Genomic DNA, 13,369 nt, shown 5'->3' with positions numbered 1-13,369 from the left:
TTATATCCGGTATTGTGCCTGTTTGGCCCATTCGCTGAAACGTCGGAGCTCTGCCCACGTTAGCGACTACCAGTCCAACTCTTGCTGACATATTAAGAATTTTTCGGCCTCTGCTGTTGGTTGTTGGCATGCCCCATTCTTCTGCTCTAGAGTTGAAGTCACCAGCTACTATAAGGCTTCCATGCATTTGCCGAGCTATGTCTTCAATGTCATCGATTTTATGTTGGAAAGCTTCTATTGTATCGTTCGGGGTTAGATAACAACTGAATATGGTGAATTCCTTAAGTTGTACATATACGTAGCAGCTACCTCTGCCATCGCCGAGACATCGTATGTCACCCGTAGCTGGGATCCATATAGCTGCAGTCTTATCTTCATTTTCCAGCCAGATACCGGGTTGTTTCACTCTATATTGTTCGCAGATTATAACCAAATCCACGCAATGTTCCAGTACTATTTGGGACAGCAGGTCATCTGCTATACGGCTTCTGTGAAGGTTTGCTTGTAGGATTTTCATATTTGGGTTTTGCGGGTACTGGCTGCGCAGTTACTCGTCCCAGGGAAATGATTGAGATCCGTGCGGTTTTCATATGCACACAGGCAACATTTCGGTGTCTTCGTGCAGTTTCTCATCTTGTGCCCCGTCTCTCCACACCTAATACAGAGATCTCTCCTGTCTGGTCCCGAGCAATCCCTTTGTAGGTGGCCTACCCCAAAGCATCTGAAGCAGCGTGTAACTTCGATGCACCGTTTCACTCGGCATCGCGTCCATCCAATCTTGATTCTTGGCTCCTTAAGAATTTTAGCTGCTTCTTCTGTTGGCAATATAACGAATGCACGTTTTTGCTCAGAATTGTTTGCGCCAGTTAGTCTCACTTTGACTTCCTGACTCTGCTCGCCTATAATGAACTTGATTGCAGTTATGACTTCCTCCTCGTTTGTCAGACTGTCTAGGTCTCGTATCTCCAACTTGCTCAACGGCCTGATAGTCCTCACTGTGGCATTTTCTTTGAGCGTGTGCTTAATGCTTTCGCAAAGCTTCTCAGACTTACTTCCTTTTGCTAACTCGAGAAGCAAATCCCCTGACTTGGTTTTCCTGACTGAGCGGATGGCTGTATCGGTCTCGTCAGGCTTCAAGTTTTCCCTAAGTTCCCTCAATACCTCGGCGTAGCTCCTGCCTTCTGCGGGCTTGACCAAAACAGCTTCTGGGCGGGATCTTGACCGTACTTTAGAGTTTTCTCCTTTCCTCTCAGGGTTAACATTAACAGCTTTGTTCGTTTCCTCTGTTTGAGATGTTTTGGGTTTTCCCTTCTTCCGAGTCACTGTTTTAAAGCCGTCCTTCGCTTCCTTACTTTTCGGCTTTTTAAATGCCTCTGGCTCGGCCGGGCTAGAAGCAGTCCGCTTTTTGCGGGACGAAACTGGTGTGTCAGTTTCCTGCAGCTGTTTGTTGGCTTCAGCCGCTAAGTTCGTTTCCTTGACTCTCTCTGTTTCGGCTGTCAACCAGCTTTTCCTGTAGTTTCCGAGAATATCAAGGAGTTCGCTCAGTTCTGACGCTCCGTCTTTCACATCCATACTGATGTTTCGCTGCTTTAGCATCGCATGCTTCATTTTTCGAAGCACTGCTCTGCATTTCTCGATCGTTTCCTCTTCTAGTGCTCTCATTTTATAGATGAGCTCTTGTCTTGGGGAACCTACCGCAGGTCTGACATCTTGGGTCGAAGCAGGGGTTTGCTGATCCTCGTGCAGTATTGCCGTAGATGGGTTTGGTTGTTCCTCCAGATGAACCACTTGCGCCGACTTTCCTTCTTCTGTAACGCCTTGATCTGGCGACCTCATCATTTTTCTACTCTTCTGGAATGCTCCTCTCTCTTCTTCTTGGGGTTTTCTATTGTTCTGCATGCTATATGGGTCCAAACTTTAAGTCGCTATCTCCTCACATATGTACAGTCCTCCACGATGCCCCCATGGGTCCCTATGCAAGCAGTGAGGTTCATGCGAGGGTTGACGCAGGTCCTTATGGGTACCTGCGTTCAGAGCCAGGACGGATGTTAAGCAGGAGTTGTCTCAACTGCACCTGTACCATCGGTTCCGCGATGATGTGATTAGAACGTATTTAAAGACTCGCCAAGTTTTAAAAGGACGGAGGTAACTTCAGCATTAGCCCAGCAGCCATTTAACCAGGGTTTCAATCTGGGTACTCAGGTGTTGGAATGCCGCTGTCATCAGCGGGGGACCTTCTTTAGTGTCTGCCGATCTGCAAAAAGACAATTATGTAGCCGCCCAATATGGGACAGACGCTAACCCAGACGCCGCCCTCTTCGGGAACAGACGCGAACGGGATTTAAAAGCCGCCTTCTCACCTTAGCAAGTACCCTGTCGGTTGACAGAGATACAAGATCCCGGGACCGCCACGTGGAGGCGGTGAGATACTTGAAGCAGTTCTGCATGGATCATGCTGGGCTTTGCCATGTTAAAGCCAACCAGACACTTTGCCATGCAGAAACAGCTCCCGGTCCCATAATAATAATAATAATAATAATAATAATAATAATAATAATAATAATAATAATAATAATAATAATAATAATAATAATAAATTAAATAAAAAAATTTTGCTTTTTTTTTTTTTTTTTTTTTGGGCGGGGGGAAAATGCCTTCTGCATCTCACACTACCGTCGTATGTGTGGTATGTGGGGCTTGCACCCACTAAAAACCCCTCCTCATCAGGCCTGTATCCACTTCGGAAAAGCTTCCGCATTACTTCAAAGTGGGGCCTCTTGCGCGCGATGCGCGTTCATCTACTCATACAAAGCTCTAAGGCTCGCCTCTACTTAAATGCCAATATATACCGTAGAAAATATCCATTGGCACCCAAGGAGAGGCGATCCCCAGAGCCCGTCTGATGGTCTGCGTCCAGCCTGCCCTTTTTATACCCTTGCATCAAGGTCTAATTTCTTCAAGCGCAGAATGTCTCCGATAAAAGCGGCTACTGCTCTCCAGTTCTCTTCGCTTTCGCACATCTTGGCTACTTCGAAGTGGGGCCTCCTGCGCGACATGCGCTCTCGTCTCAATGCAAAGCTCTACGACGCGTCCGTTTCTCGTCTATCAAGATCGTTTTTCTTTGACCTTAAGATCGTTCCAACATAGGCTTTTACGTGATTCCAGGCCGCCTCACTGCTTATCATTCGATCAACTATGTTTTCAGGCGATATTTCTCCAATGGCATCCGTTAGTCCGGTGCGTTCTGATCGAAACCGCTCACAATGGAATATAGTGTGTTCTACACTGTCCCTCTCGGCGTCTTCATAAATGCACGTAGCTTGTGAGCTTTTCGCGATAGTGTGCAAAAAGGCCCGGAAATAGCCGTGGCCGGTCAGCATTTGAGTTAGGTAGTAATCAACGTTTCCGTGTTTCCTTTTTGTCCACCCCTTGAGATTGGGTATAAGCCTAGCTGTCCATTTTCCCGAGCATTCATGCTCCCACCTATTTTGCCACAAGTTCAGGGTCTCTTCTCTGCACAGCTCTTTTGTTTGTCTTGTCGCTACTCCACTTTGTTTTAGCTGGTAGACTTTTTGGCGTTCTCTTGCTAAGAGATCGATCGGTATTACACCCGCAGTGACTAGAGCTGCTGATCCTGATACCGTTCTATAGGCGCTGATTATCCTCAATGCTATTGTCCTTTGAACTTCGAGCAAGGGTTTAAGTCTGCACTTTACGCGTAGGGTGTTAGCCCAAACCTCACATCCATAAAGCAGGATTGCGTGGTTCACTTCCATTAGGAGTTTGCGTTTCGACTGGATTGGTCCACCTATGTTTGCCATGAGTCTGCTAAGTGATTTTGCAGTGTCGGTCGCTCGGCTTTTAGCGTGCTGAATTTGAGCCTTAAACGTCAGTTTGGGCTCAAGACGAACTCCTAGATATTTTATCACTTTCTGCGTCCTAATGATATTTTCTCCTACTCTCATATCTATTTCTAGTGGAAACTGCTTCGTTGTTACTAGCAACAACTCGGTTTTTTCCGTGGCCAGCTGCAAACCGTTATTGTCCATCCATCCTTTCACCCGGCGCATCACCTGGTTTAGCTTACGCTGTATGTTTTCGGGGTTACGAGCCGAGATAACTGCAACTATATCGTCTGCGTATCCTACTAAGGTCGTGTCTTCCGGCATTTCTATGCGCAGTATTTCGTCGTAGCTAATATTCCATAGCTCGGGTCCCAGTATTGATCCTTGCGCTGCTCCTGATGTTACCTTTACACATTTCTCGCCTGCCTTTGTTTGGTACAGTAGCTTTCTGTTTTCGAGGTAGCTTTGTAATATTTTCAAGAGGTATCCACCGATTTTGAATTTCTGTTCTAGTGCGTCTGTAATATTTTCCCATTTAACGCTGTTAAAAGCGTTTTTGACATCCAGTGTTGCTAAGAGTACTATAGGTCTCGAGTAGTGATTTCCTTGTTGACTTCGTAGTGCTTCGTAATATACCTTTTGAATTGCCCCTATTGTGGACCTCCCTGGTCTAAAACCGAACTGCATAGGAGAGAGTCCTCCGGCTCTGTTAACTGCTGCTGCTAGACGAGGTTTGATCATCTTTTCTAGGAGCTTTCCTGTAGTATTTAACATACATAATGGTCGATATGCTGATGGCGATAAGGGATCTCCTTTGCCCTTGCTTATCAGAACCAGCCGTTGCAGTTTCCATTGCTCGGGAAATAGTCCCGTTCGGATGCAAGCATTAAACATATCGAGTAGAAGATTAGGTCGCCTCTCTGCAATTGCTTGCAGGACCTCCGCAGGTATGTTATCGGGTCCCGGGGCTTTCCTACTTTTTAAGCTTTTTTGTTGCTCTGACAAGTTCTTCCAATGTAAACATGTCTACTCGTTCTTCAAGGTCGGACACCGTTCTTCTCGACGGCCTAATCTCATGAGTAGGGAAGAGTGTTCTGACGATATTGTCCATCTGATCTACCTGTAGATCCGGCAAGGGTCTCCGGGACCTAAGTTTCTTCATGACGATTTTGTAGCCTAGTCCCCATGGGTCAGAGTTGACATCATTGCAAAGGCACTTCCATTTATTGATCTTGGATTTCCGGATAGCAATATTAAGATCCTTTTTAGCTTTTTTGTACTCCTGCTCCTGGGTAGTAAATATTCCTCTACATCTTGCTCGGGTGAAGCGGCGTCTAGTTTTAAGGCATTTCTCTCTTAAGATTTTTATTTCATTTGTCCACCAGTATGCTTCTTGACCTTGCCTGTGTGGGTTTCCCCGTTTTGGCATTGCGGCGTTGCACGCTTTTTTTATAATTGACATAGTGTCGTTGACTATATTCTCGTCGTTTTGCCGTATAGTATTAGCTTTTCTATCAATTTCGTTGATGAGAGTTGTTTTGCTCAGTCTATTTACGTTCCATCCCTTTTTTCCTAGGCTAAGGCGATTTTCAGAACGATTTTGATCGCCTTGTGTCAGCTTGTAGGATATATACTCGTGATCGCTTCCGTTAAAGATCTCTAATACTTTCCATTCGGCAACCTTGTTTGCCATTTCTTCCGTCACTAGCGTTATGTCCGGGATTGTTCCTTCATTTCCTGGTCGTCTAAATGTAGCGGTTGATCCTATGTTTGCAACTACCATTCCCAGCCTTGCCGCCATGTTTAGAATTTTTCTGCCTCTGGAGTTGGTTGATGACATGCCCCATTCTTCCGCTCTTGAGTTAAAGTCACCTGCTAATAGGACTTTTCCCTGAGCTTGCTTGGCAGCATCTTCGATATCTTCGAGTTTTCTTTGGAAAGTCGTAATGTCATCGGAGGGTGTTAGGTAGCAGCTAATAATGGTCCAGTCCGCAACTTGTGCTGATACGTAACAATTCCGTCTAATGGGGGTATGGTGTGTAATGGTGCTGAATACTGGGATCCATAAAGCCGCGGTTTTCGTCTCATCTTCTATCCACAGACCGTCCTCCCGAGTTTTGTATTGTTCGCTGATAATGGCTAGATCTACATGATGCTCCAATGCTATTTGGAGCAGCAGATCATTGGCCGTTCTGCTTCTGTGCATATTTGCTTGTAGGACTTTCATTCTCTGCTTTTACTTGCGCCGCTATGACATTTGTTTGTCCCCGGAAGGTGGTTTAACTCTTTCCTTTTTTCCTCTGCGCAAATACAACATCTTACTGGGTTTTTGCATTCTTTTATTTTGTGCCCAGCCTCTCCGCATCTGATACATAGGTTTCTTCGATCTGGCCCCTTACAGTCCCTTTGCGTGTGTCCCCCTCTAAAGCATTTGAAGCATCGCATAGTGTCGATGCATTCTTTTACTCGACACAGGGTCCAGCCAATCCTGATTCTTCGGTCCTTCAGTATTTTCGCTGCATCTTCTGTCGCTAAGGTAACGAAGGCTCGTCGTTGCTCCGAGCTATTTACTCCAGTCAGATTAATTCTGATTTCTTCGGTAGTATCTCCTATCCCGGTTTTAATTGCGGAAATGATCTCGCTTTCCTCTGTAATACTATCAATATCTCGAATTTCCAGTTTGGTTTGCTGTTTCATGGTCCTAACCGTTGCATCACCCTTGAGCGTGGTCTTGATAGTCTCGCATAATAATTCGGCTTTGCTTCCTCTGGACAGTTCTAGGAGCATGTCACCTGATCTTGTTTTTCTTATCGACAGGATATTGCTGACATCTTTTTTCTGGTTTCACGCTAATTCGTAGGTCCCTCAGAACCTGTGCATAGCTCTTTCCTTCAGTTAGCCTTACTAGCACAGCATCTGGTCGAGATCTTAATTTTGTCCTAGGTTTATCTCTCTTTTCACCATTAACGTCTCTTTTTATATTTCGTTCATCCGATTTTGCCTCTTTTTTCCGTTTTTTGTTAGTTACCATTTGAAAGCCATCATTTCATTCTTTATCTCTGCCTTTTTTTGCGTTCAATAATAATCAATAATAATAATAATAATAATAATAATAATAATAATAATAATAATAATAATAATAATAATAATAATAATAATTATAATAATAATAATAATAATAATTTTTTTTTTTTTTTTTTTTTTTTTTTTGGGCTGAGGGGGGAAAATGCCTTCTGCATCTCACACTACCGTCGTATGTGTGGTATGTGGGGCTTGCACCCACTAAAAACCCCTCCTCATCAGGCCTGTATCCACTTCGGAAAAGCTTCCGCATTACTTCAAAGTGGGGCCTCTTGCGCGCGATGCGCGTTCATCTACTCATACAAAGCTCTAAGGCTCGCCTCTACTTAAATGCCAATATATACCGTAGAAGATATCCATTGGCACCCAAGGAGAGGCGATCCCCAGAGCCCGTCTGATGGTCTGCGTCCAGCCTGCCCTTTTTATACCCTTGCATCAAGGTCTAATTTCTTCAAGCGCAGAATGTCTCCGATAAAACCGGCTACTGCTCTCCAGTTCTCTTCGCTTTCGCACATCTTGGCGACTATAGTTTCCGGCGTTATCTGTCCAATCGCTCGTGACAGAATATTTCGTTGCTGCGCGAATTTGGTACAATAGAACACTGTGTGTTCTGCGTTGTCGGCTTCCGCATCAGCGTAAATACAACTGGCTTCCGTGCTTTTGCCCATCTTGTTTAGAAAGAAACTAAAATAACCGTGACCTGTGAGCACTTGGGTGACGTAGTAGTCTACATCACCGTGTCGTCTCTCCACCCAGCTTTTAAGGTCGGGGATAAGTCTTCTTGTCCATCTTCCAGTGCCTTCGCGTTCCCATCTTTCTTGCCAGATATTGATGGTCTCTCTTCTTAGGGCCAGAATCGATTGTCTAGATGCTTCTCCAGTTTGTCGGAGGTCGTAGAGGCTCTTGCGTTCTTTCGCTAGCAGGTCTATCGGGATCACGCATGCTAAGACGAGTGCTGCAGCACACGACACCGTGCGATATGCGCTAATTATACGTAAGGCTGAGGTTCTTTGTATAGCCAACAAAGTCTTCAGTCTGCAATTTGTTTTTAACGAATCAGCCCACACTTCACATCCATAAAGAAGAATGGAGTTGTTTGTATTCATCAACAGCTTTCGTCTAGATGGTATTGGTCCACCGATGTTTGCCATAAGTCTACTAAGAGATTTTGTTGTCTCTGCAGCCTTGGTTCTAGCGTTATTAATTTGAGGTCCGAAGGTCAGTTTAGAGTCCAGCCTGACCCCAAGGTACTTTATTGACTTCTGTGTCCGAATAGTTGTCTCAGTGAGCCTTAATTCTATTTCTAGTGGCATCTGCTTTCTGGTGACTAGCAACAGCTCAGTTTTTTCTGAGGCCAGCTGTAAGCCACGAGAGTCCATCCATTCGTTTACACGGATCATTACTTGATTTAGAATTCGTTGGGCGTACTCAATATTGCGTGCTGGAATCACTGCGACTATGTCATCCGCATATCCCACGAGAAATGCGTCGTCAGGCATTTCTGTGCTGAGGATATCGTCATAACTGATATTCCACAGTTCCGGTCCTAGTATGGATCCTTGAGCTGCACCCGAGGTGATGTCCATCCGTTTTTCGCCTCCTCTTGTCAGATAAATCAGTTTTCGATTCTGTAGATAGCTGTCTATTAGCCGCATCAGGTATTCTGGGATGTGGAAACGTCTGTTTAGCGAATCGATCATGTCCGACCACCTGACACTATTAAACGCATTTTTGACGTCTAGTGTCGCCAAAAGCACAATGGGTCTGGATGCATGGTTGCCCACTTGGCTGGCCAGTGCTGCATTAACGACTTCCTGTATTGCTCCGATTGTGGACCTCCCTGGTCGGAACCCGTATTGCCTGCGGGAGAGGCCGCCTGATACCTCGACAGCAGCAACTAGTCGGGGCTTGATCAGCTTTTCCAGTAGCTTCCCAGTCGTGTTTAGCATGCAGAGCGGTCGATAGGCTGATGGGGTTGCAGGGTCCCCCTTTCCTTTGCTTATCAAGACCAACCTCTGAGTCTTCCACGGATCGGGGAATATTCCATGCTGCAGGCACTTGTTGTACATATTTAATAGTACATCGGGTCTGTTCTTTGCGATGACTTTGAGAACTTCGGTCGGTATATCGTCGGGTCCTGGTGCTTTCCTATTCTTCATGCTGCCTATTGCCTTAGTTAATTCATCCTCGCTGAACAACTCGAAGTGTTCCTCAGACGGCTGCAGTGCAGTGTAAGCTGGTCTGATCGGATGAGGCGGAAACAGAGTTTTGACAATGTTGTCCATGTGCCCTTCGTCTATATCTGGCAGAGTACTTCTTGACCTAAGCTTCTTCATAACGAGTTTGTACCCAAGACCCCATGGGTCCTTGTTAACGTCATTACAGAGGGATTTCCATTTATTTCGTTTACTTATGCGAATGGCAATATTAAGAAGCTTTTTCGCCTTCTTGTACTCCTCCTCCTGTGTAGCGAAGTTTCCGCTTCTCCTAGCTCGTGTGAGATGACGCCTATAGCGGAGGCTAGTCTCCCTTAAAGCACTTATCTCGTCTGTCCACCAGTACACCTCTGCTCCTCTCCTGTGGGGATTGCCAGACTTTGGCATAGAAGCATCACAAGCTCTTTTTATGGTGGACATAGTGCTGCTAACAACGCTCTCCACGCTAGTTCTCTCATTGCTATCGATTTGACTCCTGTCAATTTCTCCTATTAAGCGGTTCTGGTTTAGTCGGTTAACATTCCATCGGTGACTAGTTCTTATTTGATTTCCTACATGATGAGCCGAACTTCCTTCAGTACTGAAAGATATGTACTCGTGGTCGCTTCCATTGTAGATGTCTAAGACTTTCCAGTCTAATATTCTGTGCGCAGAGTTCTCTGACACTAGCGTTATATCCGGTATTGTGCCTGTTTGGCCCATTCGCTGAAACGTCGGAGCTCTGCCCACGTTAGCGACTACCAGTCCAACTCTTGCTGACATATTAAGAATTTTTCGGCCTCTGCTGTTGGTTGTTGGCATGCCCCATTCTTCTGCTCTAGAGTTGAAGTCACCAGCTACTATAAGGCTTCCATGCATTTGCCGAGCTATGTCTTCAATGTCATCGATTTTATGTTGGAAAGCTTCTATTGTATCGTTCGGGGTTAGATAACAACTGAATATGGTGAATTCCTTAAGTTGTACATATACGTAGCAGCTACCTCTGCCATCGCCGAGACATCGTATGTCACCCGTAGCTGGGATCCATATAGCTGCAGTCTTATCTTCATTTTCCAGCCAGATACCGGGTTGTTTCACTCTATATTGTTCGCAGATTATAACCAAATCCACGCAATGCTCCAGTACTATTTGGGACAGCAGGTCATCTGCTATACGGCTTCTGTGAAGGTTTGCTTGTAGGATTTTCATATTTGGGTTTTGCGGGTACTGGCTGCGCAGTTACTCGTCCCAGGGAAATGATTGAGATCCGTGCGGTTTTCATATGCACACAGGCAACATTTCGGTGTCTTCGTGCAGTTTCTCATCTTGTGCCCCGTCTCTCCACACCTAATACAGAGATCTCTCCTGTCTGGTCCCGAGCAATCCCTTTGTAGGTGGCCTACCCCAAAGCATCTGAAGCAGCGTGTAACTTCGATGCACCGTTTCACTCGGCATCGCGTCCATCCAATCTTGATTCTTGGCTCCTTAAGAATTTTAGCTGCTTCTTCTGTTGGCAATATAACGAACGCACGTTTTTGCTCAGAATTGTTTGCGCCAGTTAGTCTCACTTTGACTTCCTGACTCTGCTCGCCTATAATGAACTTGATTGCAGTTATGACTTCCTCCTCGTTTGTCAGACTGTCTAGGTCTCGTATCTCCAACTTGCTCAACGGCCTGATAGTCCTCACTGTGGCATTTTCTTTGAGCGTGTGCTTAATGCTTTCGCATAGCTTCTCAGACTTACTTCCTTTTGCTAACTCGAGAAGCAAATCCCTGACTTGGTTTTCCTGACTGAGCGGATGGCTGTATCGGTCTCGTCAGGCTTCAAGTTTTCCCGAAGTTCCCTCAATACCTCGGCGTAGCTCCTGCCTTCTGCGGGCTTGACCAAAACAGCTTCTGGGCGGGATCTTGACCGTACTTTAGAGTTTTCTCCTTTCCTCTCAGGGTTAACATTAACAGCTTTGCTCGTTTCCTCTGTTTGAGATGTTTTGGGTTTTTCCTTCTTCCGAGTCACTGTTTTAAAGCCGTCCTTCGCTTCCTTACTTTTCGGCTTTTTAAATGCCTCTGGCTCGGCCGGGCTAGAAGCAGTCCGCTTTTTGCGGGACGAAACTGGTGTGTCAGTTTCCTGCAGCTGTTTGTTGGCTTCAGCCGCTAAGTTCGTTTCCTTGACTCTCTCTGTTTCGGCTGTCAACCAGCTTTTTCTGTAGTTTCCGAGAATATCAAGGAGTTCGCTCAGTTCTGACGCTCCGTCTTTCACATCCATACTGATGTTTCGCTGCTTTAGCATCGCATGCTTCATTTTTCGAAGCACTGCTCTGCATTTCTCGATCGTTTCCTCTTCTAGTGCTCTCATTTTATAGATGAGCTCTTGTCTTGGGGAACCTACCGCAGGTCTGACATCTTGGGTCGAAGCAGGGGTTTGCTGATCCTCGTGCAGTATTGCCGTAGATGGGTTTGGTTGTTCCTCCAGATGAACCACTTGCGCCGACTTTCCTTCTTCTGTAACGCCTTGATCTGGCGACCTCATCATTTTTCTACTCTTCTGGAATGCTTGAATAATAATAATAATAATAATAATAATAATAATAATAATAATAATAATAATAATAATAATAATAATACTAATAATAATAATAATAATAATAATAATAATAATAATAATAATAATAATAATAATAATAATAATAATAATAATAATAATAATAATAATAATAATAATAATAATAATAATAATAATAATAATAATAATAATAGTAATAATAAACTTCGAACAAGAACGCCAAAGCAGTGTATAAGTTAACACGGTCACCCGGCAACAGAGAAGTTGCCAAGCTGATCACGAGTAGCCGGCATGAGAATAGTGCAAAGTCAGCGACACCTGCGGATATTGCACAACGACGGTACCAAAGGCCCAAGCTTCGGTCAGCGCTATTAGCGGGCAATGCACTGCGACGCAACCGACGGCTACCCAACACCAGAAACGGGGCGCCGGGTCAGCACTTTCAGGGCATAGGGCAAGCTTTCGTTATAAGAATTTATGTACTTAGTATGTAACGAACTGATTTTTACGGTCTGCTCGCTACGAGTATCGTGCGGCTAGCTCAGAAGATGTGTGTTGTTCGTCCCACCAAATGTATATAAACGTGATCGCCCGATTGTCTAGTGAGAACGCACAGAATGTTAGGATATTTATACTAGGATCTTTATTCGCCGACTTGACCCTCGGCCTGGGATTAATGGTGACAGATGGTTGTGTCAACGCCTTCCTGATGGATTTGTGGCTGCTCCACCGTCGCTCTCCGCTGCCTCGCTTCGTGCTAATCCGGGACGCCTCCGTTGTCTTTGGCCTCGGGGCTATGAGGGTCTAGGGATGCAGGCACTGGGCTCTCAAAGCGTACGCCTCTTGAAGCCACAGCCTCCTGCCCCTGGATCTGTCCCGGCCGGTCACACCAGACGCCTACACAGTTTCTACCTGACGGTTCAAGGCCGCCAATGCAGTCCCTGAGGCAGTACGCTAGATTTCTGAAGAACGCTCCGCCCTCGCCTCTTAGCCGTGGACTGGATACGTCGGAGTGTGGCTAGGTCGCTGCTGGGCCTGCGATGACTGCTCGTCGTTCCTTGAGACCTGGATGTCCTTGCTCTGCTTACGGCGCGATGTCCTGGCTACGTAGTCTGCGTGCTCTTGTGAGACTAGTGCAGCGGGTCTTTGGCTCTCGGGATTCGGTCAGCTGCCTTTCTAGGACTGGCGGTGAACTACCGTGCTCTCGAGGCATACGGCTCTCGAGACACCCGTGGTTTGGACGCGCGTCCTTCGTGGCTAGTCGCACCAGGGCCTGTACAATTCTCGCCTGCCGGTTCAGGCGTACGCCGGAATTCGACAAGGCAATTGTTTTCGCTCGGCAGCTGGTTCTGGACAACTTCCCTTCCGAGCCCACGGTTTTTTGTCGAAGACTCCTTTTATTCACTTCTGTCGGACTCGCCGAGCAATACGCCAAGCTCAAATGGCGACCAGAATTAGAACAAAGCGGCTGGACTTAGCCGCGTGTTGCCTTAAGGACCTCGGCACCATACTAGGGTGCAAAGTCAGCCGCGTTCTACCGTTACTCCTTCTCTCCAAGCTCTCTCTCTCTCATCGTTCTCTCCAAACTCTCTCCAGCCGTATTCACCAAACTCTCTTCTCGTTTCCCTCCAAAACTCTCTCCAGCTGTACTCTCCAAACTCTCTCCAGCTGTATTCTCCAAACTCTCT

The 13,369-nt window shown here is 46.0% G+C and overlaps 1 protein-coding gene across 1 annotated transcript; it reads right to left on the bottom strand.

Annotated features, from left to right (window-relative positions):
* Positions 1-513: 513 nt before the first annotated feature.
* Positions 514-2,497, bottom strand: LOC123037863. The gene has a single exon (XM_044460518.1). It carries the CDS (start codon positions 1,897-1,899, stop codon positions 514-516), a length of 1,386 nt encoding a protein of 461 aa, XP_044316453.1. The 5' UTR covers positions 1,900-2,497.
* Positions 2,498-13,369: the final 10,872 nt, after the last annotated feature.

Source organism: Drosophila rhopaloa, unplaced genomic scaffold (assembly GCF_018152115.1).
Source record: "Drosophila rhopaloa isolate 14029-0021.01 unplaced genomic scaffold, ASM1815211v1 contig_200, whole genome shotgun sequence".
Classification (NCBI taxonomy): Eukaryota; Metazoa; Arthropoda; class Insecta; order Diptera; family Drosophilidae; genus Drosophila; species Drosophila rhopaloa.
This window is presented reverse-complemented; position numbering and strand designations above follow the sequence as displayed.